The 26,567-nt window shown below is 43.2% G+C and overlaps 1 protein-coding gene across 4 annotated transcripts in view; it reads right to left on the bottom strand.

Annotated features, from left to right (window-relative positions):
• Positions 1–26,567, bottom strand: part of ZNF652 (zinc finger protein 652) — a 34,827-nt gene that overhangs the window by 3,051 nt on the left and 5,209 nt on the right. The window contains exons 1-6 of one of the 4 annotated variants that reach the window (XM_074892221.1): positions 23,021–23,315; positions 22,351–22,517; positions 5,828–6,975; positions 2,224–2,371; positions 1,810–1,925; positions 388–532 (exon numbers count right to left, since the gene is read on the bottom strand). In XM_074892221.1, coding sequence (XP_074748322.1) covers positions 388–532; positions 1,810–1,925; positions 2,224–2,371; positions 5,828–6,736 — 1,318 coding nt within the window. In that variant the 5' untranslated portion in view covers positions 6,737–6,975; positions 22,351–22,517; positions 23,021–23,315. Of the gene's footprint in view, positions 1–387; positions 533–1,809; positions 1,926–2,223; positions 2,372–5,827; positions 6,976–12,205; positions 12,224–22,350; positions 22,518–23,020; positions 23,318–26,567 lie in introns of those variants that run through there. The other 3 variants (XM_074892220.1, XM_074892223.1, XM_074892222.1) reach the window with 3 other exon arrangements.

Genomic DNA, 26,567 nt, shown 5'->3' with positions numbered 1-26,567 from the left:
AACTGCCTCCTACAAAAGCTACTGTGACTGCTACTTTCAGCAAATAAAGAGACAGCTGTTCCACGGAAGTCCTCAGTCTTTATGAAATCCTCTCTCACCTTTGGATTTTGATGCACGAGACAATCTTTTATAAGGCTTTGGCAAGGGGTTCCTTCAGACCAAAATAACAAGTAAGCAAGCCTAACCTCTCATTTTCCCCCACAGTGAAGCACAAGACTACAACAGACAGTTAGATTTAACAGTAAGTTGATGTATTAACCTATCCAACCTAGAAAATCAGACAGGAAAAGTTTTGATCCCAAATTCCAAGGAAAGGCATACAGCTGGAAGTACAGGAAAATTTTTGTCCTGGAGGTACTTGTGCTCTTTTCTTTGATAAGTTCTTACCAGTGTGTGTTTTCATGTGCTCATCAAAGTACTGTTTCATGTTGAAGTCTTTGCCACACCACTGGCACATGAACTGTTTGTGCCCAATGTGGATGCTCATGTGGGAACGCAGCTGGTACTTGTACTGAAACCTCTCATCACAGTTCTGCAACAGAAAAACAGCGACCCATGATATTCAGGCATCACACATCAGGAAGCAAGGCAGCCACGGGACAGCACTCAAACGTACTACACGAAGGAATAAAGAATACCGGAACTAGTACACACACAGACCCTCACACAAATGCAGAATTTAGATTATTTAGCGAGAGGAGAATTTGGTCTGTACTAAAAGGTCTGCTGGCAGAAGAGCCTTGGCAAGGAGCGTGGAACAGTCACAACCTTTAGTTGACATGGCCCAGCAGAGACACGGTTATGCCAACAGAAAAGTGCTTCTGTTGGCTTAAGGTATCATTTGGAGGTTTTGCAGCGTTGCCAGCAATCTCTGCTGAACTACGGCATGCCTCCACTAGAGGACTCTGCTCACACAGCAAAACCAACAGCACTACAGCAGCCTTGTTTTTCAGCAAGCCAGTCTGTTTTCCAGCTATTATTTATTGGTATGAGGTAATTTCTTTCCCTACGAGTCTCACCCCCAGACTACTCTGGCTGCACTACAGCCATTACTACTATGTGTCTGGCTGGAGTTGTGCCCCACTTCACGGGCAGGGTGAGCCACCAGACCTGCCCTGGAAACAGGAGGGGCTCTGCACCCCCTCTGCCTCCACCATGCGACACCCACAAGCATCCTCATCAGATGACTGAGGCATTACCTGCCCCGGACATATGACTGGGTAAGCCTGTCCCATACTGTCTCCTTCCTGAGGGCAGGCATAAATTTACCATCCCAAACGCATGGGAATGCATCAGTGAGATACTCCCCCATCCCATCCCATCCCAACACACACACACACTCTGTTTAAGAAATGCAAATTCATTGTCTCAGATCTCAAGGAGGTAATAGTTTGCAGCGAGGACAATCGTTTTTCCCACAAGTGAAAATCAAGCAATAATTTGTTTATTTTCACTGCCACCACTTCTATCTGTTTCAAGTTACTGGGCAGGACTGGGAGGATTAACGTAATTTGCATCAGGCTTTGCTATGAACACTGAGGGATTCAAATCCTGCTGTACCATGTATTCATTGAGAAAAACACGACAGGCAGCAGTAAAAGCAAACCAAATACATCTCAGTTTGAACTGCTGCTAATGCACTCCTGCTGTGCTCACCACATGGAGAAGAATTTTCCCCAAATTTTTATGAAACTGCACCTCGTTTGCAAGTCAGTCAATTCAGTTTCCACCTACATGCCCTACTGACAGTGTTACTAATTTTATACCTTATGCTACCATATCTAAACATACTAACAGCTACTGCCTCACCTCGCATCTGAAAGGTTTCTCTCCAGAATGCTGTAGGGAATGTACTTTGAGAGACATACTGCGTTTGAATGATTTTCCACAGGTTTCACATGTAAATGGCATATCCTTTGTGTGTGCTGCAACACAACAGTACATTAGAGAAGGTCATTTAAATGCAAACAGTTCTTTAAACCAATTCTTTTTGCCAGCTCTGAGCAGGAAAATGATTACTACTGAACAGCTTAGAAGTATATACACAGACATACACACATACATATTTTGCTTGCTGCCCAGTACTATGGACTTGTACTTTTTGCTAAGGATAAAGCTCAGAGAACTGAATTTGCCTCATTTTTCTCCTCAAAACAGCAGTTATGAGAACCACAAAGACACATTATGAGGCAGAACCAACAGAAGCGCCGATCAATAACTCACCAACCATATGTTTCCGCACGTGGGCCATGGTGTAAAACTTTTTTTCGCAAATCTCACAAGAGAATTTCTTTTCTGCATATCCGTGGACAATCTTGGTATGTTCATGGAGGGACCAGAGCTTCTTGAATGATTTATTACAGGAAACGCACTGAATGAATGGGATAAATAGAAGGAAGTTTAAATTAGAAAGATTCAGTGACTCAAGTTTGTGGAGTTAAGCCCCGCATCTTCCTCTTGCGTGAAAAAAAGAAGCCCGAAACAAGTCAAACTGCTGTATGCTGTCTCAGACCATACTTCAGCTTACATTTACTGTTTCACACTTGAAACAATTACACTAAGAATAGCCAGACCAAGCAGGATTAGAGAGGATGTTAACACACTGCATTTCGGTGCCACCTGACGAGCACCACAGCCACTGCACTAACTTATTTCCAAAACACAACAGCATATATAGCTGAATGCAGCCCTCAAGGAGCTAACACAGAAGACAACTTCACGGGCACTGATGCTGCTGGTGCGGGAAGAATCCAAACCCCTGGTGTGGGAAGAAGCCAACAGAGGTGGAGGAGGCCAACACCACCAAGTTGCGCTAAACCCATCTGCATGTCCAGCCCCGGCTTTCGCAGGAGCGCTGGGACCCCTCAAACTCCAGGTCTAACAGCCTGTGAACTAGTCAAAGCTCTCTCATCCTGTTAGCTCTGTAGAGAAGACAGCATCCATCTTGCAGCTCTTGACCATGTGGACAGTCTGGTAGACAGCTCATACAGCAAAGCAAGTTGTCACCTCCGTCTTTCATGTTCTGAGTCTTCACTTATACGTATCAGTAGTACTGTAGGTCTAAAATGACAATATGCAAACAATATTTTAATGTCTTCCCACAACTACTGTGAAATGTCCAGAAAGTCAGCGATGAGCAGGATCCACAGGCTTTCATGCATCTCCTTTTTTCCCAGTAGTTAGTTCTTGCTAAAGACTAGATTAAAAAAAAAATCCTTGTACAGTTTTGAAAAATCCGGAATAACCTTAGTTGTAAAACTTGATAGCAGACACATACGTGACGATACCAAGTCATTTTCATCTTTGAAGTAAAGAGGAAGGAATTGTGGTTTGTTATTTTTTGTTAGCTGTTGGGGTGTTTGGGGTTTTTGGTACATCTCCGTTTTTCTGCCTCCATTTTTCTTACCCTCCTTCCCTCAAAGTAAGAAGGGCTGTATGCTGTTCACTGCACAACTAGCAAATACCATGCCTTCTGCCAACTTGAGTTGTTTCTTCTCTGCACAGACAAGTTACGCCGCTTCCACGGTGCTTGAATCTCTGCAGGCTTGGAAACTGGTACACCGCTCACCATGCTGCCTCCAAGAAGAGCCTCTGCTTCCAAAAGTACCTACTTGGAGGCATGTGAGGAACAAACTGTAGCCCTTGGGGGAAAAAAAACACCCTAGAGAGTAAAGCAATGCTAAGAAATGATCAAAAAATCCTTTGATTTAAGGTTAAGCGAGCTCTTGAAGAGGTCAGTCTACAATTTAATTGATGATCAGCAGCAAGTAATTTAGAATACTAATTCTAAGAGCTACTACACAGAGGGTCTAAGGTGACAACAGAAATTCTGTGAAGGTGCTAATTTTGAGAGGATGAAACCCAGAAATTACCTGGAAAAGCAGATATATTCCATCACTTAGATGAAAAATATAGGAGGAGCCAGCCATGTTTATCAGTTCAATTACCACTTAGATAATGAAACAGTTTTCTTCCTCTACTAGACAAAGCTCCATATCCCCCTTGACATATTAAACCCTACATTAATGCAAAACTTTCATATCCCCTTACTCCTTTTGCCAAGTGTAATAAAAACAAATTAGCAGGCAGCTGTGAAACACATTCCAAATGTCAGGACAGACAAAAAAAAAAATCGTTGAATATATGCTTATACTGAGAACTTGAAGATGACTAGCAGTGCTTCTGGCACTAGAAATATTTGGGAAAGTTTCTGGACCTGATTCTTCTGGTACGGGATAGAAAATACAGTGTCTACAATTTCTTATTTTCCTATCACTTTTGGATATAGGAATGTAACCCCTCAGAAGCGTGTGTGTGCATGGATTGCAGGATACTTCTCCATTCTATACCACACGTTCAAACTATTCAGGAATTCCTGTTTAAAATCAAAAGATTTTATGCTGTGAATGAGCCACCTGGATGACAGGGCACTCCTTAAATTGACATTTAAATGCTCTCTGCTACACTACACTTTTGAAGTATTTATTTCAAAAACTGCAAGGACATACTGAAATGTTTATGTATTTTACTAACTATGCTCAAGATTTATTATTTTATACTCCTTCCTTCAGTCTTCCTCTTATGAGCTGAAACATAAGGAAAAATATCATAGTGTTATATAGAGCTGCATGTGAGTCTTACAGCAAAGACAAACTGCAATAAATATTTCAACTGTCTCCCACACAGTGGGAATTGAATACCAATTCAGTTTAGCATTTAAGCAAACAAACAAACAAAAAAATCTTCAATCTTTCTGGTAAAACTCACTGGACAGAGAAAAAACTTGTTGCCCTGCGAGCTCTCAACATTTCAGCTGTACAAAAATTTAACTCAATCTGCTTCATGCTGCCAGGGGGATTATTTCAGAAGTAGGTGGCAACACTGTGCCTAGTTTTACGAGGCAAAAAAAAGCACATTTGAATTGCCAGATAAAACAACAGTGCCCCCAGTTACATGAGAACACAGATGCCTATGAGCAAAGTACAAACCACAGATGAATCAGAAACTCTGAAACTCTTTCCACAACTTAAAACTTTTAAATGGTTCTGTTACAACACAGGCTTCCATTGTTGTATAAAATTAAAAGCTGCAAATCTTCTGGTGAGAAAGACCAGAGATCTTTATATTATCAGCGAGGTTTACTGAGCTTTTTACACTGGGAAAAGGGCAGGCTCATGAACAGATTTAGTCACTGAATTCAGACACTTCCATATGCATACATGAACACTACTGTAAAATTACCTGCATATAATTATCGCAGTAGGATTTTAGAAAAAGTTACATTTTAACACAAGTTCAAATCCTGGCTTCACTAGTTTCTTTCTCACCTGCTTGCCTCTCAGGTATTTTACAAATTTCTGATTCTAATACCAGCGAAGTGCCGTAATTCCGTTCTGCCTTGAAACCTTACCTGGACACACTGTGACTGAGTTTCAGGACACTGAAACACTGTGAACTTTAAAGCTAGCGATAGCTGCAGGTGCTCAGCACCTGATGAAGGAGGGTTTATCCTGTCAAAGTACTTCACTGCAAACGCACTTGTTTTCAGGCCAGTTACTCTTGAGTCTGACATTTGTTAAAGTGGCTTTGCGTTTTCCCCAACTCGTAGTTAAATACTAGAGTAACTCTGCTAAAGCAGATGTCAGTTGTACACTCTGTTCCCTGCAATTTACTTCTTTTGGAAGACACCAAAGCGTTGATACGTAGAGACAAGGTCTCGGTCAGAACCTGGTCTGCGCAAAAGATTTCCCCCTCTGAAGTGTCCGCTAGCTGTATCCAGGGCACGACAGAAGGTATGGAAATCTGGCAAGCAGGTGAGCAAACCTACCTGGATATTTTTTTCACAGTCTGTTTGCTGGTGAAGGGACAGCTCACTTTCTAGAACAAATTTCTTCCCACATTTGTCGCAGATCTGCATGCGCCTGTGAGTGACGTTCATGTGCTTCTCCAGGTACCAGCGTGTGTTAAACACCCTGGGGCACTTCTCACAGGTTAAAGTCTCCTTCTCTTCACACTTTGATTTCTGCACAGGTGCCTTGGGCTCCTTTGCAGCTTTCTTCTTACGCTTGGGGGGCTCCACACTCTTTCTACGACCCCTTGTAGTTCTGGGTGATGGGGAAGTTGTGGCTGCTGCAGCAGATGCAGCTCTCCTTGTTCTCCTTTGTGCAACACTAACTTTTTCCACTCTTTTCTCTTTTTTCTTCTGCCTCTCATTTTCCTCATAATCATCACTGTCTTCAGTGGCCTCTTCCCCACTGTCACCCTCCTCTTCCTCACTGCTGGTCTTAAGAACAGCAGTCTCTTTGGACTGGGAGGGGACACCCTTCTCCCCTTTTGATACATTTAATGTTTGGTTGTTAAGGTTTACCTCTACTATAATCTGCTCCCTTTTGTAAGTCACTTCATCTTCCTCCTCCTCTTCCTCCTCAGAGTCGTCAGAGTTTTCTCTATCTTCTTTCACAGCCCGGACCTCTCCTACCGTTCTGTTCTCCCTGAAATATGGCTGCTCCTCTCTTTCATGGAGATGTGGTTTACTCATTTTGCTGTCCACCAACACAGAGTAAGGACTTCCTGACTCTCTCTTGTACACTTTGGTGGACAGATCAAGTTCCTGGCTGGCACCATGATAAAACGTGGGTGGCACTTGACCACGGCGACTGTCCTCTTGCGCCATCCCTGCTACATGCGCGGCACAGTTTTCAACCAACTGTTGGCAAGAATTGGCTGTTTGACTCATTTGGGGGGCCCTGATTCATTGAGCACCTTTAATCCCAGAAAACCAAGTAAGCAGCTTTAAATCAGGATGGGCTTTCAAGACCGATGCCTGTTCCATCTACACAGAATGAACAAAATATGATTTTCTGCTGGTGTTTAGCACTGATGTGTAGGTCACAGAATGCTGGTATTATGGCAAGAGCAGAGCAGTAGTAATTATTCTTCTGGAGAAAGTTGCCAGTGAACCGTTGAGCATTTTATCTATAAAAGACAACAGAGAAAACAAAGTCAATTAAAAAATAAATCACTAAAATCATCAGCAAATTCTTCTGTTTTGAGTTTGTACAACTGGGATCAAGCACAGGGTGTATTATCTATGAGCTGTATCTGCTGGGGGTACTGTCCTATAGCACTGTCTCAAGCAAAACTAGCAGTTAGGTACAAATACATGCGCCTTCTGTGGGGCTCAGAACTAGTACGAGACTCCAGAGATATGGAAATCAAGGCAAGGAATATTCTCCGCCTGGCAAAGATCACGCCTCAACGCCGGGCCAAGATGCTGGTCTGTGTTTCTGCTGGACTCTCAGGAGCACTGATGGCCCCAAGACTCTGCCCTACTCGCATCCGCCTCTCATCAAGCGAGGTGCATACCTACACAGAAATACTTCTCCTGCATCTCCCAAAGGGAGCCCATCCTTACCCAGAAAGGGGACATATTATACCCAACAACATTCCATTAATGTAGATATGCATGAAGAATTTCAATGGAGACATTTTCAACTTGCAGCACTATATCAGATTAAGAACACCGTGTCCACTGCTTGTTTCCACCTCAGAGATCCCTCATACAGCCTCTTAATTTAAGGCACTTATTCTTTTGTCTCATTCTCCCTTCCCCCAGCTACTTATTCCTCAGTGCGGTAGCCAAACAATATGACATTTGCCCATCTAAATTTCACTTGCAGTTATCCAAGTTGGAATTTGACCAGAACACTGTTACTTCCTCTTGCAAAAAATGCCACGTGATCCCTAATGAATACAAGTAATCATGCTCTCACATCTATTTTCCACCAGGAAAATTACATTTTGCTAGCACAGTATTGCAACATCAAGCCAGGATTTTTGGCTGTGCAGATCAAATCAGAAATACATTGGAACTCCTGATCAAACAGCATCCTCAGAGCTAAACCTGTGACTAGAGGGTGCAGAAGAGAAGGACGGACAGAGCCTAAGAGACATCCCAGGACTAGAGGACAGAGAAGGGCCCTAACAGAAAATGGATGGATTGAGCAGCTAAATATGAAGAAAACTGGATCCCCGCTATGAGAATGTGAAAATTTCCACGAGGCTATAAGCTTGGGCTCAATCTAGCAGACAGGTATAAACCACTTGGATTTTGCAGAATCATACGGCCATTTTTATTATTAGTATTCTTGGAACAATAAAAAACAACCAACCTAAAGCAGTATTACAGACATGGATTTTTATGATAAATTTCCTTCCACATCATACTGAGTTAAAATAGTCTCCACACTACCAATGCAGTAACTTCCATCCAAACATGTTTTGATACAATTTATGTATTATTAGTTTCTATTTCACTCTTCCACCAGAAATTTCCCCCTTTGAAGTGAATTTAATTGAACAGGAGATGAACCTAACATGGTCTTGGTGGTTTGAATAATAAAGAAGACTGAACTGTGCCCTACAATCTTTGTGAAGTGACACGCTGGGGAAAGCGACGGACCGATAATCAGTCATCTGATTTCAAGAATCTGTTTTAATTAACTTTAAGCTGGTAGGGTTCTCTGGTATTTCCAAATGGACTCAAAAAGCACCCTGAAGATGCCTGACAGGTCCCAGCTTCCCAGCTCCAGAGGTGAGGCAGGAAGAGGAGCGCCAAGACCCAGCTGGGCCAGGAAATACGCGGAGATGGGCTGTTAACATTGGCTTGTGATCACAAGTAATATTGAGATGGAAAAGCCAGTAAATAATAAACTGGTTGTGATTGCAAGCCAAAATTAACAACCCTATACCCAAGGAAGGCCCTTCGAAAGCAGTGGGCACGATGAAATCCAGTTTAGCTTTTCCTTTAACAAAATATAATGAATTATTCAGAAGCTCAGAAAAATCACTATGTCATGTAGAAAATGATACCCGATTATTTCCTCAGCGTATTAAGCATCTCAAGTTGCACAAGTAAATCAGGAAGGCTATCAGAATGCTGCTGCTAGATAGCCAGGAAAAGCAAAAAGCTTGTCATGAAAAGGAAGCTTTACCTCCACCCCCCATTTACTGAATGTCAAAATATTCTCTTTACATATCCTGCCATCATTTCACCTCTGCTCATTTAAGGAATATTCTGTATAATAAACCACTCTGTACGAACACAGTACCACTTCAAATAAAAACAACAAAGGGGCTTTTTCTGAGTTATCAAAGCTATTTGGTCTTAAAACCACTTCACTCTGCAGAATCGGTAACCTACTTTCACTTTGAATACACCGCCTGCTACCCTCAAGGGACCCGCAACTTTCGAACAACATTATTTAACAGTCAAACAGCTGGTAAAGCAAAGCCCTCCTTATACACTTAATGCCATCAACGCATTACCAGACTACTGACAGTTCTGACACGATAGTTTAAATACTGCCCGAAATATTTCAATAGATTTTTTTTTTCCCCTTAAATTTCTAATCCCAAATGTAAGAAAGCAGCATTTGGGTGTTTTTATTTTTGCATTTTTTCTTTTTAAAGGTAAATCCACTTTTTTCAAAGCTGCTAAAACAGCTTGGGCTCACAAAATGAATTTCAGCCATACTACAAAAGGGAGCAATACAGGTTCTGATTAAAATGTAAAAAGGATACACAGCTTCAAAGCAATTTTTGAAGCAGCCTATCTAGACATAAACTGAGGAATAACTGTATTACAAGCACAGAATGGACCTGAGGGGCATGCAACACTTAGCAATCAAAGATCATACAAGACAGGTTTGCAAGCCTACGAATATTAAAAGTTCAAACCCAGAAAAAAGTACAAACAACTTGCAGACAAACGTGTAGGTGGAGGAAGCATGTGTATGTGGGAGCAACACTTCTTACAATGCTTCTGCTACTTCTAAAAAAAAAAAAACCATCGTGCATTTCTTCACATTATCTGTACTAAAATTAGAACAATTTATGACAGAGAGTGCTAGCACAATTACCTGCCCCAACTGTGGCTCAACAGATGCCCTGAAATCAGCACAGACCAAGGGAAGGTATTCAGGTTAACGACTTTAAATTACGCGTCCTTAGTTTGCCCTCAGAAAGGGACCAGCCTGACAGTCTGGCTATTTCGTATTTTCGTCTAACCTGTGCCAAGGCCGTAGGATTTGACTTCTGGCCAGCATCCACCAGAAGCAGACACTGATGTAAAGAAAAACACTGCTTCTTCCAGCTTTTGTAGTAAGTGAAGTGGCTGCAGAGTCATTTCTGCCGATCAAGGCTCCCTGTGAGCCACTGACCCCTGCCTGGCCTACAGCTGTTCGCCTGCCATCGCAGAGGGGCTGCCAGCTCCACAGATGTAACGCTTAACTGCTCATTCTTCCTGCCTGGATGTTTCTGGTGGCTCCCTAAAAAGGACAGAAGAGGCACTTCGGGGCACTCCACAACCAGCGATGACCCTGCCACTCCTGGTCAATGTGATAGTGGCCTAATTTTTTATTTTTTTTTTTTGTAACCAGTTTAATTGCTGCCCATAGAAAAGTTATCAATATTAGCTCTGAAAATTGACAGCTGCTGGTCTCATTCACTTCGTTGTAGGTTGGCAAGTCTAGAAGCACTGCAGGCACAAGGGTGATTTGTCTACAGACACAAAGACAGCACTGTATCGATTTATTACTTTGTTAACATCTGGAAGTGAGGGGGAACACCACTCTTCCCAGATAGCCATAAAGCACCAAAAAATTCCTTTAAAAATCTACCCATTCCACAATTCACAAATCCGTGCATTTGCCACAGAAGTTTTACACACACCATAAGGAAAAAGAGGAAGAGTAAGACCTTGGGGCTTTCCTGCAGCTCACCTACTTCTTGCACGAAAAGTGAATACTATGAAAAAAAGATATTGCGATAGTCAATGTCCAACATTAAAAATGCATTAATTTATTAGCCATCCATTATAGTCCATCTTTGTTATAACACAGCCTTTCAAGACAGGAACAGAATACTATTCTTTTGTTTCTGTTTACTAGACACTTGTACTAGATTTCACTTCCAGCTTGGTACAGTAAGAAGTGCTCGCAACCTTAATATAGCTCACAAGGCACCAAGACAAAATTATTCCTCCAAAAGTATACAGCACCTAACAGGTGGGGGAATCTGAGCCCCAGCTAACCCTGCAGCACTGAAATACCACACACCTTATACAAGCATCACAAATAATCTGCACACTTCCTTTACAACACAAGACCTGTAACTTCACGCGAGACAACCTCCAAAACTTCTTTTTCTTCCCCTTTTCAGCTTAAAAGCAGACAGATCTCAGCTTAACAGCAGCTTTTTAATGGATACAATCAAGAGGTATTGTGTGGCATGAACAGGTTGTCCACTCTGCCATTTTGGTATATAGCCCACTATATAGAAAACCAACTTCAAGGAGGAAGTTTGAGTACCTTGAAATTTGAATTTTTCTTTTCCCTAAAACAAGACTTCTCTCAAACTACAGTTAGAGACAGTAAAAGTTAAGAAAAAGATTATAACCGTGTTATAATTAAAGGCAATGCCATTTTGCATATGCATCAACAATCTGAGGTTTTTAAGGATCCAGGATGCCTTTTGGTTGGAAGCTGCAATCCAGCAGCTCCATGGAGTCCTGCGGCAACCAGATTTGCAGGCAGTTTACAAGTGGGGAAAACAACCACGTACATCAATAAATAATTTATATTATTTAAGATAATGCACCAATTTCAAACTAGGCCAAGTAGTTGTTGAAGAAACTACCCTCAGAACAGGAATAAGACAGTGGTTGCAGGTTGGAGGGATTAATTAAATACAGCTCCAATGTTAGGCCAAACCTGGGACACGTTACAGTCTGGCTACCACCCAAATTTCTAACCAAAACTGGAGCGCCAGCTTCCCTGCTTCCTTTCTACTCATCAGGTAGAAATTTCTAGTACAGCTAAAACCTATGTGAATTCAGAATGCAAGTGTAGCTCGACCCTTTCAAAAGAGCAGTGCCATTTTAAATTAAAACGCTTTCACACTTACTAGTCACATTATTTGGATACAGAAGTATTAGAACTATGATAAACTGACACGTGTTTATTTTGAAAGGCTGACAAGCAAATGCATCATTCTGGTAAGTGTACAGGTAAATAAGTGTGATTTTTCACTTAGTTTCTGTTAATAGTAATCAGTGTTGCCCATTAATCCATTTCAAGCCAGCAGACAGGACAGAAATACAAGAAAATGCATCAGAAAAATACAATTTTCATTGCACAGATACAACTTAGCTTTAAGTACACTGCCCAGTGCAGAGTTCTGCAGTATATTTCCTAAAAATTAAAAAAACCAGTAATGTTTTCTCACTGCAACTCTATGAAATCCTCAGCTAATGCGAATAGCATATGAGCAAGACATGCAATGTGAAAATACAGGGCGTTTGACTAAAATGATCCAGTCGCCTACAGTTCAATACATTAGCAATATTTCAGAGCACAAGAAAAAAAAAAAATAGTTTCAATATACTTGCACAGTTTGAAGAACAGGTGCATGAAACAGAATAGTGCACAGGCACAGCAATTCCCAGTTAGTGGGAAAACACATCTGGTACAAGTTACATCATGTCAGCGGATAGTAATCAGGACTATAACACAAGAGGGAATTATTTATATCATCGTACAATCACTCCTTTCTTGTGCATCTCAGCTGCTTTATATGCAAAAACCTGAAAATATGTTCTTAAGTGGTAAGTTTTATCTCAAGACAGAGCCACAGTCAGCACATCCTCACAGATTTTGCATTTCTATGGGTAAGTACTCAAGCCTGCCTTTGCCCATGTAAATGCAAAATAAAGACTTGACTGCGACTAACGATCTATTCTGTCATCTACTAGACATCAAGGGAGAGCTTTTAACACCTACCTAAGAGATGGTATCTGTAATGGGTTCACGCTTAGCAGAGCTACAGAGAAAAGGAAGGAAGAATAATCCTGTCTACCGTTATCAGAAGGACAATTTTGTGTAGCTGCCCGACTTTGGGAATACGGTGTAACATTACCAAGAGGATATTCGGAAACGGCATTCGCAATTCCTGGGACTGTTCTGTGAAAAACAGAAAAATCGTAATTTTCTTCTTTTCACTGAGAGCTCAGAATTCACTTGAAACAGATTTTCCCATCGACTGATATAAAAGATGAGACATAAAATGGTGTGTGCCACAGTGGCTTGTGTTTTGGTGAAATTAAAGCTATGCCACATATTTGGGCATCTCTGTCTCAAATGGATTAGTCTTGGTACAACTAAGCAAACCGACACGCACATCATAAAAAACCAACAACGCTGGCAGTAACTGAAGTATTGCAGGGAGTCTTGGCAGGGAAACAAAAGACTGGAGAGTGAATAAATACTGTCCAATTCTCGAAGTAAAGGTCTGGGCAGAAGTATGTTCGACGGGGTGGTATATGAAAGCCTGAAGATGCAGTACAGCATCTAGACTGACATCTTCCAGTTATTTTTTTCGACCATTCCTAAAATAATCTATGATAGGTATCTTGCTAACTCAGCAGGGAACATATTTTCACTGTATGGAGCTGGCTATTTGCCTGTAAGTATTTAACAGCCTAATGGAAAATGAAGCAGAACATATTTCCAATTCCAGAAAAATGCCTTATATAATGTCCTGCAGCTAAAACATAAAAACTACGATAAAAAACCTTCAGGCTTTTTCCATTTCTTAGGATGAATTATTTGGCTGCATCTAGAAATCTGGTTTGAGGGACAAAGGCTTTCAAACCAGTGATTTCCAGAACTGTGAATCTGGAATTTTTTCAAGCATTATCTCCACAGAAAATAGTTTAAGAGGTTGCCATTTCAGAATTCAGCAGCATTATAATCCCTCAGCTTTTGCAATAAGCTGAAGGCTTTCTATTGGCTATGAACTAGTTTTAGATACGACAGCCATAAACCTCAACGTTTTTCTTTTACTAGGCAAACCCATTTTTAAAGAAGTTCTAGTACACCGTGATACACGGTCAAACTGAAAGTCTAAGCCCTTTCTACTACTTGAAAACATAAAAATTAAACACCTGTGACTGAATTAGGAACTTCCTTGTATTCAAATCTATTGCTGTGTTATATCTGTATCTTTCAATGCAAAAAAACCCTGAAAGCAAGATTAAAACAAAAGCAGGTAGTTACATTCACATGTATACACCTTTCACATTCATGACTCTTCTGTAATTGATAATTTGAAGATACACATAAAGCAAAAAAAGCTTTATATAACCACATTAACAGATTATCTGTCCCTTCAAATTTGTAGAGTCATCAAAATATGTGCCAGAAGTTCAAAACAACCCACTGCTATGATACTGAAGGGCAATTGTTTCACTCATTAGCCTACTCTGTTCCAAATCACTTTTTACGCCTATTTTTCTTCTCGTTCAGCAGCAAGATTCCTTTTTGCTTTAAAAACTCGCTTTCGTCACTATCTGCTCACATACCTTGAAGACTAGTAAAAACTGCGTAAGATTTTAAACCATCCATTGATATTAATAGATGCCAGTGATGACAGTCCTTATTAAACATCACTAACTTATTCTAAGATTGCAAATGATTTCACTAACAATACAGGCTACACACAAAGCCGCTGGAATACAAAAAGGAAATCCATCATCAAGATCTGTACTTCTGTTTCGCAAAATTAGCGTTTTTCCTCCCAGAGAGGAGTGGAGAAAGCGGCACTAGATGTGTATCTGTGTCTTTGAATATGCAGATGGAGATCACTCGAGAGAGACACCAAAAAAAATGTAAATGGTCTGTCCCCAGAGTAGAGCTGACAGGTATAACTTCCACCTGGACGTTTATTCTGGAGGAAAAGTGTTTTTCCTTGGTTTAAGCTGACAGCACTAACTTGGCAAGAAATAATAAACTTTTGTATCCAGAATAAATTTACCTCCTCTCCCCTAGCAAGTCCTAAAGGAGACCTTTGCAATATGCAGAATGGAGGTAACAATCAAGTTTTGTATTTTTTGCAGAAAGGTTCAGTTTAAGAAAATTCTCAGATTCACTTATTTGCTTTTTGTTGACCAGCCTGTACTACACATCACAGCACATAATGTGCTCCTGTATCATTTATCTTTTGCACTATAATAACAAAACAATTAAAATAATCTCATCTGAGAGCATGATGTTACACACACACTTTACAGAGTCCATCAGTCAGTTTAATGTAGTTTTTTAAAAAACATTTTGATTCATTTCCAGTCTACCAGTTTATCTTAAAAAAAACCCTGCTAAATATTTTGGAACATTGCTGAGAGTGGTATGTAGTAGAAAAAAGAAGATTTAAATAGCAAAATCTTCTTTGGCTTCATGAAGTGTGAATTTGATCTCTCCAAAATAAAGTTTGTTCTTCTCACATCATTGGAATGTGCTTACGGATAGGTTTAAAATCCTCTCCATTTTTCATTTAGAGCTCTTTACACACTAGATAATTTTGACTTTGAAACCAGCAACAAGTTTGTAAAAACCTCCATAGCAACAAAAAAAGCTTGCAGCAGCTGCACAACTGTCCCCTGCACAGCGGCAGATGCACTAGCGAGGAGCATGACTCACCACTCTGGGAAATGCTGCATAAATACTGGTAAAAGCTGGGCTGATGGAGAATTACCACGAGGAGCTTTGCCTTTTTTCCTTACCTGGGCTTCTCTTAGTATCTCCTTTCAAACTGCCCACAAAAACACACCTGCATTCACCTGTAGAGTTTCAGTTTTATAACTTCTTGCAGCATTTTAACTACTGAATCACCAAACACTACTCAGATCAAGCCTGGCTAACCCTGTGGTTCATACAAAGATGGTGTGTGTGTGTGTGCTCATGCAAGCACAAATCACCAGCAGAAGTTTAAGTAATCTAGTGTTGACAAAGGCTAAATGTGTCAATACCAGAACTATACCATTGTAAGTGTTTCTTCTTGCACAATGTCACAATGCTCCTCTAAATCCTGAATAACCATTCGGTATGGTTATCTTCCACCACTAATTACTGTCTTGTTTTGAGCTGCTGAATCTTCTGAAACTAGAGTTTGTTTTAGATGTACAGTGTAAACTTTTGGAAAAACAGATCGTCTTGCTTTTATAATATTTACATAATTTAACAAAGCACATTTAACAATACACAAATTTATCAGCTTCCAAGAAATGCTAACCAAGCAACAATACTTCAACAGAACTCCGATTTGCACACGCTGCCTTTGCAAGTAGAAATTACATTCAGTGCTCTCCCTGAGGTTACCAGAGTTAGAGACATGGAGATACAAAGCCGTTCAGCAAGTCTGTGTGTGACCAAAACACACACTGTACCACGGCAGCAGTTCACTTCAACCCTCACATGTTTTACAGTTGCAATTCTCAAGCACAAATACTCTTCCCACTGATACAGTGGATTTTATTCCCAGTTTTTTTCTCTAATTCATTATGCAGCTACGGACATCTTATGTCCACTTGTATTTAAATTTCCTTCTGGGCAAAGTGAGGACTATTATCAGTTAAGACCAAAGTTACTTGTTCATTTTAATCTGATCTAAGTCTGTGTGGCTGCCAAAGGAGGCAGTACACTCCTTCCCTATTTATATGCCAACACCGGCATTCTTATTGTTGCAAGGCAGGATGCCTTGGGAAATCGGTCTGCCAGGAAAATAACCATTCCTTGGGATAAATTTTCAGCTGGATCAGTTCTCTGAACCAGCTCACCCGTGCAACTTCATGAATATTCCCATCCATTACAAGATTTTGCTTCCTGAAATAATCAATTTGTCCTACAGGTTCAATCTGGCTTTCACCTTCCATAAAATACCAAGGTAAGAAGAGAACTAGAAGCACAATAAGAAATTTGTGGAAAAAATCTGAGGATGATGCTTAAGAATTGAAGTTGGAAAAAAATCACGTATTTTCAAGAACCTGTAGCAAACAGGAATTTTTCTCAAACTACTTCAGCCTTTGCATCGCTCATGCTTTCATCTAAAAATAACTTCCTAATGATTACGAAAATATTCTTAGATATGAGTTTTTTCTCCTTACTGACATGTTTCAATCTAAACCCACAGATTTATCTTTAAGAACAGTAGCAGAGTTATAGGCTTCAAGTCAAATCCACATCTTGGCAAAGGTCTGAACCAAGTATGACACAAACCACCTCAGAACCTACTCAGTGGCACACCAATTCCAAATTTCAGCAATGAGATGCTGTCTTTACAGCAGCCAGCAAGTTTCAGGATGAGAGGGACAACACTTGAAAAAAAAAAAACCCCAAAACTTTTCTTTTCCTTCTTGGCAAAAAGGAACAACAGTTACTTAACTTCCTAAGCAAGACAGGGAATAGCATCTCAGTAAGAATCTCAGTAAGACTGGGGTTGATTTGTGCAAAGGGAGGGTGAGGTGTCCACTGACAGCAAGGATAAATAACTTCATCTTATTGTCTGATTTTAAAGTGCTTGGAGTGTGGGATAATACAAGGTGGTTGTGCACAAGAGAGATTATTTTAAATGATTTTACAGTGCCATAAGTGGGCTAGGTAATTTACCAAGAAAAGTAGAAGGTGGGATCCTTCAACAAGAAATCTGCAGGTTAGAGGAAAAGCTCTGAAAATCTAAACGAGGGAAAAGAAAACAGACTAGTTTAGGAAACAAGTTTAAAGCAGGCAGTTGAAAACAGTGTAATAAAGAAAGAGTGAGGTGAGGGGACACCAAACAGGAAAACAGAATTATTGGAATGAATTTAGAAAGGTACAAGTGAAAGAAGAAAAGTGCAAGCAGGTATGTGTTAAAACAAAACTGTCTGGCAAAAAGTTGCAATTACATTCAGGACATAATTTTTCTCAGACCTTTAAACTGCACTCAGCATGGCATTTCAGTCTAATAGATTTTGTCCTGCAGCTACTAAGTGTGAAATGAACGATTCAAGACATGCACATTACAATAAAGCAAACTAGAGATTCTCAGCAGCCATTTTTACTATTATGTGACACAGGCGATGAAGATTGATTAGGAAGTGTTTCTGTCCCTGCTAAAGACTTCTGAAGCCACATCTATATTCCACAACTTGTGTTTTCACAATGTCAAGCGCACTGGTGTCAGCACATTAAACACCTATCCCTGCATAAGTGCCTCAAAGTGACATGCGGTTAAAACATGGGAAATCTAAGCACAGTGCATGTCACTTAACAGGGAACTTGGAGAATTTACTACAGTGAGAAAAAGGATACAAAATCTACTGAGGAACAGCAATGCACCTGACCCCATCATTTATGTTAGTAACACCTCAAATTTGCTAGCCTGAAAAAGAAAAAAAGGGGTATTTACCAGAATTAAGGATGGAGCTCCCCATCATTGTAAGAAACAGATAGAACCAGAAAAGCTACAGAAGTATGTGCGGGAAGGAGAAGCTGCTGCTTTATAACACAGGTAGCAAAAAATATCTGCATCAATCAGAAAACATAAATACTCCTGTTCAGCAAACGTCCAAAAATATTACAGTGACACAGCTAGTTGACAGTACTCACTACGTGTTAGGATACTGGACACCAACAGCAATCAGGCTTTTCGTTAGAAATAATCTGTCTTCTACCATTAAAATTCACAGTTGTCACCGTATGTAATTTGTCTTCAGACAGCACTATTACGATACATTCCATAATTCCCTTTTCATCACATAAGCACTAAAAAGGATTAAACAAGCATGACCCGCAAGCAACTGGGGAGTTCAGAACAGATTTTTACTGTCTTCCATGAGACTAGTCAGCCATAGGAAAAGCAAAGTTCTAGTAAGCTTTCTGCACCTGCAAGATTCAGCTATGCTCCAACTCAAATATTTGCAACTTTTTGTGTACAACATTCCCATAAAAGAAGGTATGTGGATCAATGGATGCTTGTCTGTAAATTTTAAACTATAAAACTTTCTGCTTGTAAAAAAGGAAAAGCTCTACTACCTTATCCTACCAAGCCATCTGTTTTCGCAGCAGTACCACAAATATTCCTCCAAAATTCCAGCTGAAAAACTTTCTGTTCAGTTGCCTTTAGTACCTGGGACAGAATGAAATTGGCTTAACAGGTTTTGTCTCAAGTGTTAATATTAGATCCTAATTCCAGTAACCTATCTTCAAGCAAGCCCACTTGCCTTTCATATTACATTCCTAAAATCACTTTTCCAGTGAAAGAATCAAATTTCAAAACTTAAAAATACACAAACAAGAGAGCAATACAGCATAAAGTGCTGGTAGTTGCTTAGCATAGCTAAATGTTTCTCTGGAGTGAAAACTACTAGTCTGAAACCTCCTCAGGGAAGGGTGTCTGAAAGTGTCAAGGAAACTAATGCAAGCTGCTTGTGTTAATGAGTTTAAGCTGCTGGCACCAGAGCTACAGCCAGAGTTTCGCTCCCTATGCAATTGTTTTTCAGGAGGAAGGAGCAGCCTAAAACTCACCAATTTAAGATCACTTGGAAAATTAAGCATTTGCAAAGGTAACTTGGAAGTTGGATACTAAAAGTTTAGGTTATAACGAATGTTTCAACTGAACTAGTAAAATCTGTCTGTTATGCTTTAAGTAGTTATGAGAGCTACATGAATTCTGCTTAAGAGAGTTATAAGCAAACCCCACCCACTTTCCAAAATACTGAAAGTTAAGATCCTGCAAAGACCCAAGACAGTATATAATTTTACTCACGCTTACTCAATTATAAGGGTGTTTAAACAGAGTTTGCAACTTCAAGGACAAATATTTTTATTAAAATATTCTTAAAGGCATAAAATTTGTCACTTCTACACAAAACATCCTTTTATGTTAAGATTTAGAATTTTGATACAATATTTATTGCAAAGTTTTAAAAATATGTAAGCCTCGTATTTACAATAGAAACAGCTGGAAATTAGGCATTCCGCTACACCGAAAGAACAGGTTAAAAACTACACATTCTTATTGTAAAACACTGAAATAATTCAGGCATGCTTCCTCAGCTTAAGGAAGGTCAAGACATTATACAGTGATGTCAACTGTAGACAGTATCTCACACTGACTGCATTAATATTTAAAGTGTATAACTTCATGATAATAAAATGACCTCCACATAAAAATCCACATTTTTTCTAACTATTGTGGAGGGAAAAAACCCCAGATGTTGGAATTCTAAGGCTCTGAAAAGACAAATAGCACGTATTTAGCAAAATGTGAACTAATAGTGTTTTAAAAAACAGAATTACTTTCTTTAAAATTTACTTCATCTTCCATTTAGAAGCTAAAATCTGAATCTTGTAGGGAGAGAGCTGTTTCACAGCAGAATACATTAAGAGATCAGCTGTTCTGTGCTGTAGGAATTTAACCAAGTAAGAGAATGGTTATAAAATATTTTAATACAGTAATAATCCACAGAATCAGGTTGTTAGAGAACATATCAATCTTCTCAATTGGTTGGTACTTCCTTCCAATTACATCTCTCTTTTTTGTGGGGTTAGAAAGAAATTTATTCTTTGATTAAGGCATATATAGTGTGCCACAGAGAAATAGGTCACTGATGACATGTAGTTTTGTAATCACCACAAGTATACCTGTGCCCATCTCAAATATGCTGTCGGTACACCACTCTTCCATTAGCACTGATATGACACAGGATATCAAGGCTGGGAGATGGGATCTTGTTTACTGAAAATATCTATTTAATGCTCTAAGGACTCTTTCCATGTCACACACGGACATCTCATGCTTTAGGTGGGATGACACAAGCAAAAGTCTGTTTGACCTACAAGGAATTTCTTGTACATATAAAGACCTTCCACCTTTAGATGAAATCCCACCTCTGCAATTCCATCTGATGAAATTTCCACATTCTATGATTCTGGCAAAGAGAATAAAAACAGAACATCCCAATATCTTGCATTTGCAACAGAACCAGACAAGCTGCTTTTATAATTTAGCCCCTATGTATCCCTAACCATTCGTACAAAACTGCTGAAGAATTTACTCGCCAGAAAACATCAGTTAAAGGCTTCCTGTATCAGTATTAGATGAGAGGAAATAATATAATCAATTAAGTCCTTTTAAAACAAATTCACAATAGTGTATGCCAGTCTCTTTTGATCATGTAAATATGTGAAAGGTTTTTTTATAAATATCACAGATGCTAAGCCACAAAGCATTTACTGATCTCCCCAAATCTCAATTACAGCAACTAAATCTTAAGTAGCTATAAATACTAGTCACCAAATACTAGATAACATTATAAATAAAATCTTAAGTCTCTGACATCCTATTAAACACAATTGCTTAGTTAGAAAAATAAAAAGCCTTCATGATTTCCTTTCAAACACACACTCTCTGAAAAAGCTTTCAAAATTTCTATCCCTTAACTACACATTTACACTGTGCGTTTACTCTATATCTCAACTTTATTATCAACATCTAAATTTAAGTGTTGGCTGCCTGGGGCAGGGATGGGGCTCTTCATTCATTCAGCACAACAACCACATTGCAAGTGCTTGATTAATCTCTATAAAGCAGAAGATAATGCACCCTACATGCAGGTAGAACGTAAAGGGGTTTCAAATAGGTACCGATGAGAACACCAGACCCACGTCAAGGATGTAAAAGATCTGTTACCATAAAATACTAGATCCTTTTAAATGACATTTTGCAACTCCACAGCCCTTTTAACACCACCAGTGTCCACAGCCCTGCATCTATAAAATGCATTTTGTTTAATTCACACCAGATACCCCCAAAAGGATGAGCACCCAACTTCCACATGCGAACAATCAAGCTGCAGTCAGTCATCACGGTGGCAAATCAAGGTGCACCAGACCATCCTTCACAAATCAATGCTCACACATTACATCTCCTTTATTCAGCGCGCACACACATACCCCACCATCATTCTCTTGATTCACCGCGCATACACCACTGTCAACAAAGCATGTGCCAGTTGCCATTCCCAGAACAATACAGCTCAGGTCATCCCCTGAAAAGATAAAAATGCACATTCCTCTCATCCTTTATGTCTACAGTACTTCCCTCGCTTTGACTTAAATCACTTCTACTGCACCAGATGCCAAAACTCTGTCGTGATTAAAGAAAGACACTTACATAATACTATTAAGACCAAAGAGATACGCTATCCTGAAGCATATCTCTTCATTCTAACAATACCTGTACCAAGACATCGACAGGACCGAAAGTTGCACAGAAGACAGTTACAAATCAAAACAAAAACCAAAATCCTGGAGCGCACATACCACAACATATGTCCTGAGAGCAAAGAGAAGGGGAAGATACCTAAGCAAAAGACTGAGGAAGAGAGAAAACATCTGATTTTACATCTGATATTTCCCTTCACACACCTAGACCCAGAACCCGCAATTGTAAAAGGTAACATTTCGTTTCCTCACCTACCCAATGACAACTCCAGTCCCAGAAGCGAGTGCATTTAAGAACCGCGTTCCCTCCTAACAATCGCGGACCGTGCACCGTCGTGGCTGCACAATTAGCAAGTGACAAGGAGGAAGGAGAGGGCTGCCAGTGGCCCCCACACCTCCATGCCACCACTCCGCGGGAGGGGGCTGGAAAGCAAAGGCAGAAAGCGAAGAGAGGTGTGGAAAGGCAGTTCCAGCACAGCCAAATGCAGCAAGAATTCCGCCCCCCCCCCCCCCCCCCCCCCCCCCGCCCCACTTGCTTCGTGCAACTCACCTTCCCTCCCCTCCCCCCGGGCAGGTGGCACAGCCCCCTCCCAGCGGGGGGCAGCAGCCAGGGCAGATCCCCCCGGCCCTCCGGCAGCATTCCTCCCCCGCCCGCTCCCCTCCTCCCGCGGGGGCCTCCCCTGGCTGCACCCCCCTCCGCCCGGGGGGTGCCCTGCCCGCACCCTGCTCCCCCCTGGGGCTGCAGGCCGGCGACGGCGCTTCCCCCCTCGCCAGCCCCGCTCCTTTTCCAGGCCGGGAGGCGGCTCTACCCCGCTCCCTCCGTCACCCACCCCCGGGCTGGGCCTAGCGCTGCTCGGCGGCTGCCGCCAGGCCCGAGGAGAAGGGGGAAGGGGGATCCCCAAGCCCAGCGGGCGGCCCACACTCACCCAGGCCGATCCCCTCAGGGCCGCCCCCGCCGCCTTCCATGCCGGGCGGCGAGGGGAGGGGGGCACAGGCGAGGCGGCGGAGGGCGGGTGGAGGAGGCGAGGCGGGAGGGCGGAGGGCAGGGCGGCCGGGGCCCTCCCTCTCTCTCCCTCCGCTCGGCCCCCTCAGCCGCCGCCGCGGCGCTCGAGTAGCCGCTGGCTGGGGCTCAGGCCCAGGCCCCGCCGCCGCTCGGCGGACGCGGCTCCCGCTCCCCTCAGCCGCCGCCGCCGCCGCAGCGCTACGTGGCCGCCGCAGCCAGTCTCGCGACTCCGCCGCGCGCACGCGCGCGCGCGCGTCCCGGTGGGGGCGCGCGCGGCGGGGGGGGGGGGGGGGGGGGGGGGGAATGCGCGTGTGCGCGAGCGGGGGAGCGCGCGCGAGGCGGGTGGGGGGGGACGGGGGACACCCATAGGCTGAGGGGAGCGGGGCCGGCGCGCGGCGCCCAGGGGCGCATGCGCCGTCGGGCTGTTCCCTCGCGCTTCTCGCCCCCCCCCCCCTCCCGCGCTGTTCACCTCGGGCTGCGGCGGGAGCGCAGGTGAGGCGCGGGGGGGGGGGGGGGGGGGGGCGCTGCGCATGCGCGGGGGCCGGTGCCCCGCGGGGCTCAGGTGAGGCGGCGCGCGCGGAGCCCGGTGCGCGGCGGGAAAGCGGGTGGGGGGGGGCGGGAAAGGAGGGCGCCGGCTCCCTTCAGCGGGGCCGACCGTTACTCCGCTGAGGTAATTAGAGAGGCCGCCTTAATTGCAGTCAGCTGAGGCGGGCAAGCTGTGGCGAGCGCTCCGCCGCGCTGCGGCTAACCCACGGCCCACGCCTCGCCTGGCTCCGCCGGCACCTCCGTCGCTCCGGTGAAGGCCCCTGGTTGCAGCCCTGCCGCCGGCAGCTGGGGGAATAATGGCAATGGGAGCCGGGTCGGTGCCAGGCCTCGGTGCCCCCGGTCCTCCCGGATAAACGGGGGGAATGCTGCCCACAGCGGCTGCGGCCTCGGGATGGGAGGCGCCATGAAAGGGCCATGTGTCGTGTAGGGTGACAGAGCTGCCCCTCAGGAGCCAGGTAAGACCTTAAAAAAGGCCTCACTGGTGAGGCTCTGTCTGATGTACACTAGCCAGAGGAGTCGGTCGCTTCTGTTATTATGCCAAACCCCAGCTCCCACTTGTTCAAACTTTCATCTCCCCTTAAAATACTAGTAACTACTTAACTCTGGCCTGTGGTTTCTTGATTACACCCACCTGCAGGGCCCAGGCCTGATCTATGAGGGAGATGTGACAAGAAGTAAAAAAATACTTTTTGCTGGTAGAGCTCCTTGTTGGTGACAGGTATGGGGCTCATAAAAGGATGTGGGGAGGGTCGAGGCTGCTGCTCTCCAGGCTGGCACAGCATTTTGTGGTGGTACCACCTCTCCCAGGAAGCTGCAAAGCCTACTCCGTAGCCCTGAAAACCACGGCTGAGCACTGTGTAGGAGGGAAGAGCACTGCTGTGGTTTAGGTTTGGCGGCAGTAAAAGAATTAGTGAGAGTAGCAGAAACAGGAAAAGGGGGAAGGGCACCAGCCCCTTTGGTAATGTTAGCTGCTTCCCAGGGACTTCAGGAATCTCTGGTGCCCTGTAGCTTTGGCTCTCTCTTGTCCACTCTCAGACTTGTGTTCTTGCTGTAGTCCCCTCTTTTAAAGCCTTTAGCCCATAATCCCTTCTCTCCCTGTGGTTTGTTTCCTCATATGTTGTTTGCTGCAAATGCCCTGCACTAACAGCATAGGGCACTTGATTGGAGGTTCTGCAAAAAAATCTATACCCCCTCACTCCCCTGAAATGTAGTGTTACATGCCAGTGTATCTGACCTGCTCTTGATTATTGAACATAAACCCCAGATTTGAGCTCCCTGTGCAGAGCAGGGACTGGGGCTTTTAGAGCCAAAGTTCATGATCAGATAAAAGGGGCAGGGTAAGCTGGGGAAGCCCCATGTTGGGATCAGAACAATGTTGCCAGTTTTCTTCTTTGCCCGAGCAACCCCTGCTGTGGTGGCATGGGAAAGGAGCAGAGCACAGCCCGCTTTACTCTGACCAGCCCCCTGGGAGCTGTTACTAACAGGCCCTGTTCAGAGTAGGCCCCGGGGCTGTTCTAATCTCCACTGGGACCCTGTGTAGCTGGAGAAGGAAGGGGTAGCCAGGGGAGACCCCGGGCTTTGAGAGCATGGGCACTGCTCCATCTTAGCCCAACACCCTCGTGCGATGCAGCTTCTTTAGAAAAACAGAGGATGTTGGGGATGTGGCGCTGCTGTTGGTTAACTGTGCGTGTGAAGGATGCCATGTAGAAGAATTTCCTGCCTTAAAAGGGGCAGGAATAAAAACGCTGCGGACATTTTTCTTGGAAGGTGAATGAACAGGACAGCAGTGACAGAGCCCCACTTCCAAATGTGGGACTTCAGCAGAGGGGCGTTGGAAAACAGTGGGTGCTTTTGTCCAAAGGAGTACAGGTGAGGAGTAAAGCCATCAACTGTTTCAACACCCACAAAGGCAAAGCCACTGCTGGTGTCCATCCATGGGACAAGAGTAGGCCAAGGCCTTGATGATACCTCTCTCTGCAGCATATGAGGAGGGCATTTGGTTTCGCAGGCCGTTCGGCAGTTCCCTCTTCTCTGATGCAGTCTGTGGTTTTCTAACCTGGCTTCCATACCCTGAGCCTGCAGCATGAGGTCCCCTCAAGTTGAAGTGGCTACTGGAGGATTGATTGCAGGAGCCTTTCCTGACAAAGGTGCTCTGCAGCCTCAGCTTCAGATGATGTCAGTGAGGGCGATTTCACTCCCACCAAATAAAGGCTATGCAGAGATTAAAAGGTTAAGTCCCTTTTTCTCAGTAGACACCATGACTCTGCAGAGGGAGAGTTTAAAAAATAAATAAATAAATTAGGGACCAAGTGCAAATATCCTTGGACTCTGAAGGGCTTCTGACATGATGAAACAAAAGCACTTGTCCTCACAGTCCTGCTTGTGTCCCATCAGCATCAGTGGTGGCCCAGGGAAGAGAGAGCTGCAGGGGAGAGCAACTCTTCCCAGCCTCACTGCCTGGTTTGGCTCCTGAATGCCCAGGGCACCCAGCAGTCACCCACTTTTTTTTCTGGGTGTTCAGCTAATGGAGGGTGACAGCTCCTCATGCTGCTCCCGGGGAGGGATCCAGCTGAGAGGCTGGCTGTGGTGCTCAGCCCTGTTCCCACAAGGAAGCCTGTTTCAGCTATTTACATCTCTCTCTTTGATCTAACTTTTGACATGAAAAGACATGTCAGCCAGGTAAAGGGAAACAAATAAAATGCAGCAACAGCCCCATATCTCTGCTTGCACATGATCTGCTCCCTAGCACACACCTGCCTCACAGCCACAGATGCCTATCAGCCCTCTGATTTCCTTGCTGTCATCTCTGCTTTCCCTTCACACTGGTGTATAACTTCTAGTGACAGCTTTCTGCATCTTGTTCCCTGCTCAGTGAGATGCTGCGGCTCCCTTGCCCCCTCTCTCTGCTATCTTCCTTTTCTCTA

Source organism: Strix uralensis, chromosome 22 (genome assembly GCF_047716275.1).
Source record: "Strix uralensis isolate ZFMK-TIS-50842 chromosome 22, bStrUra1, whole genome shotgun sequence".
Taxonomy (NCBI): Eukaryota; Metazoa; Chordata; class Aves; order Strigiformes; family Strigidae; genus Strix; species Strix uralensis.
The sequence above is the reverse complement of the archived record's forward strand: the minus strand, read 5'-3'. Positions and strand labels throughout refer to the sequence as shown.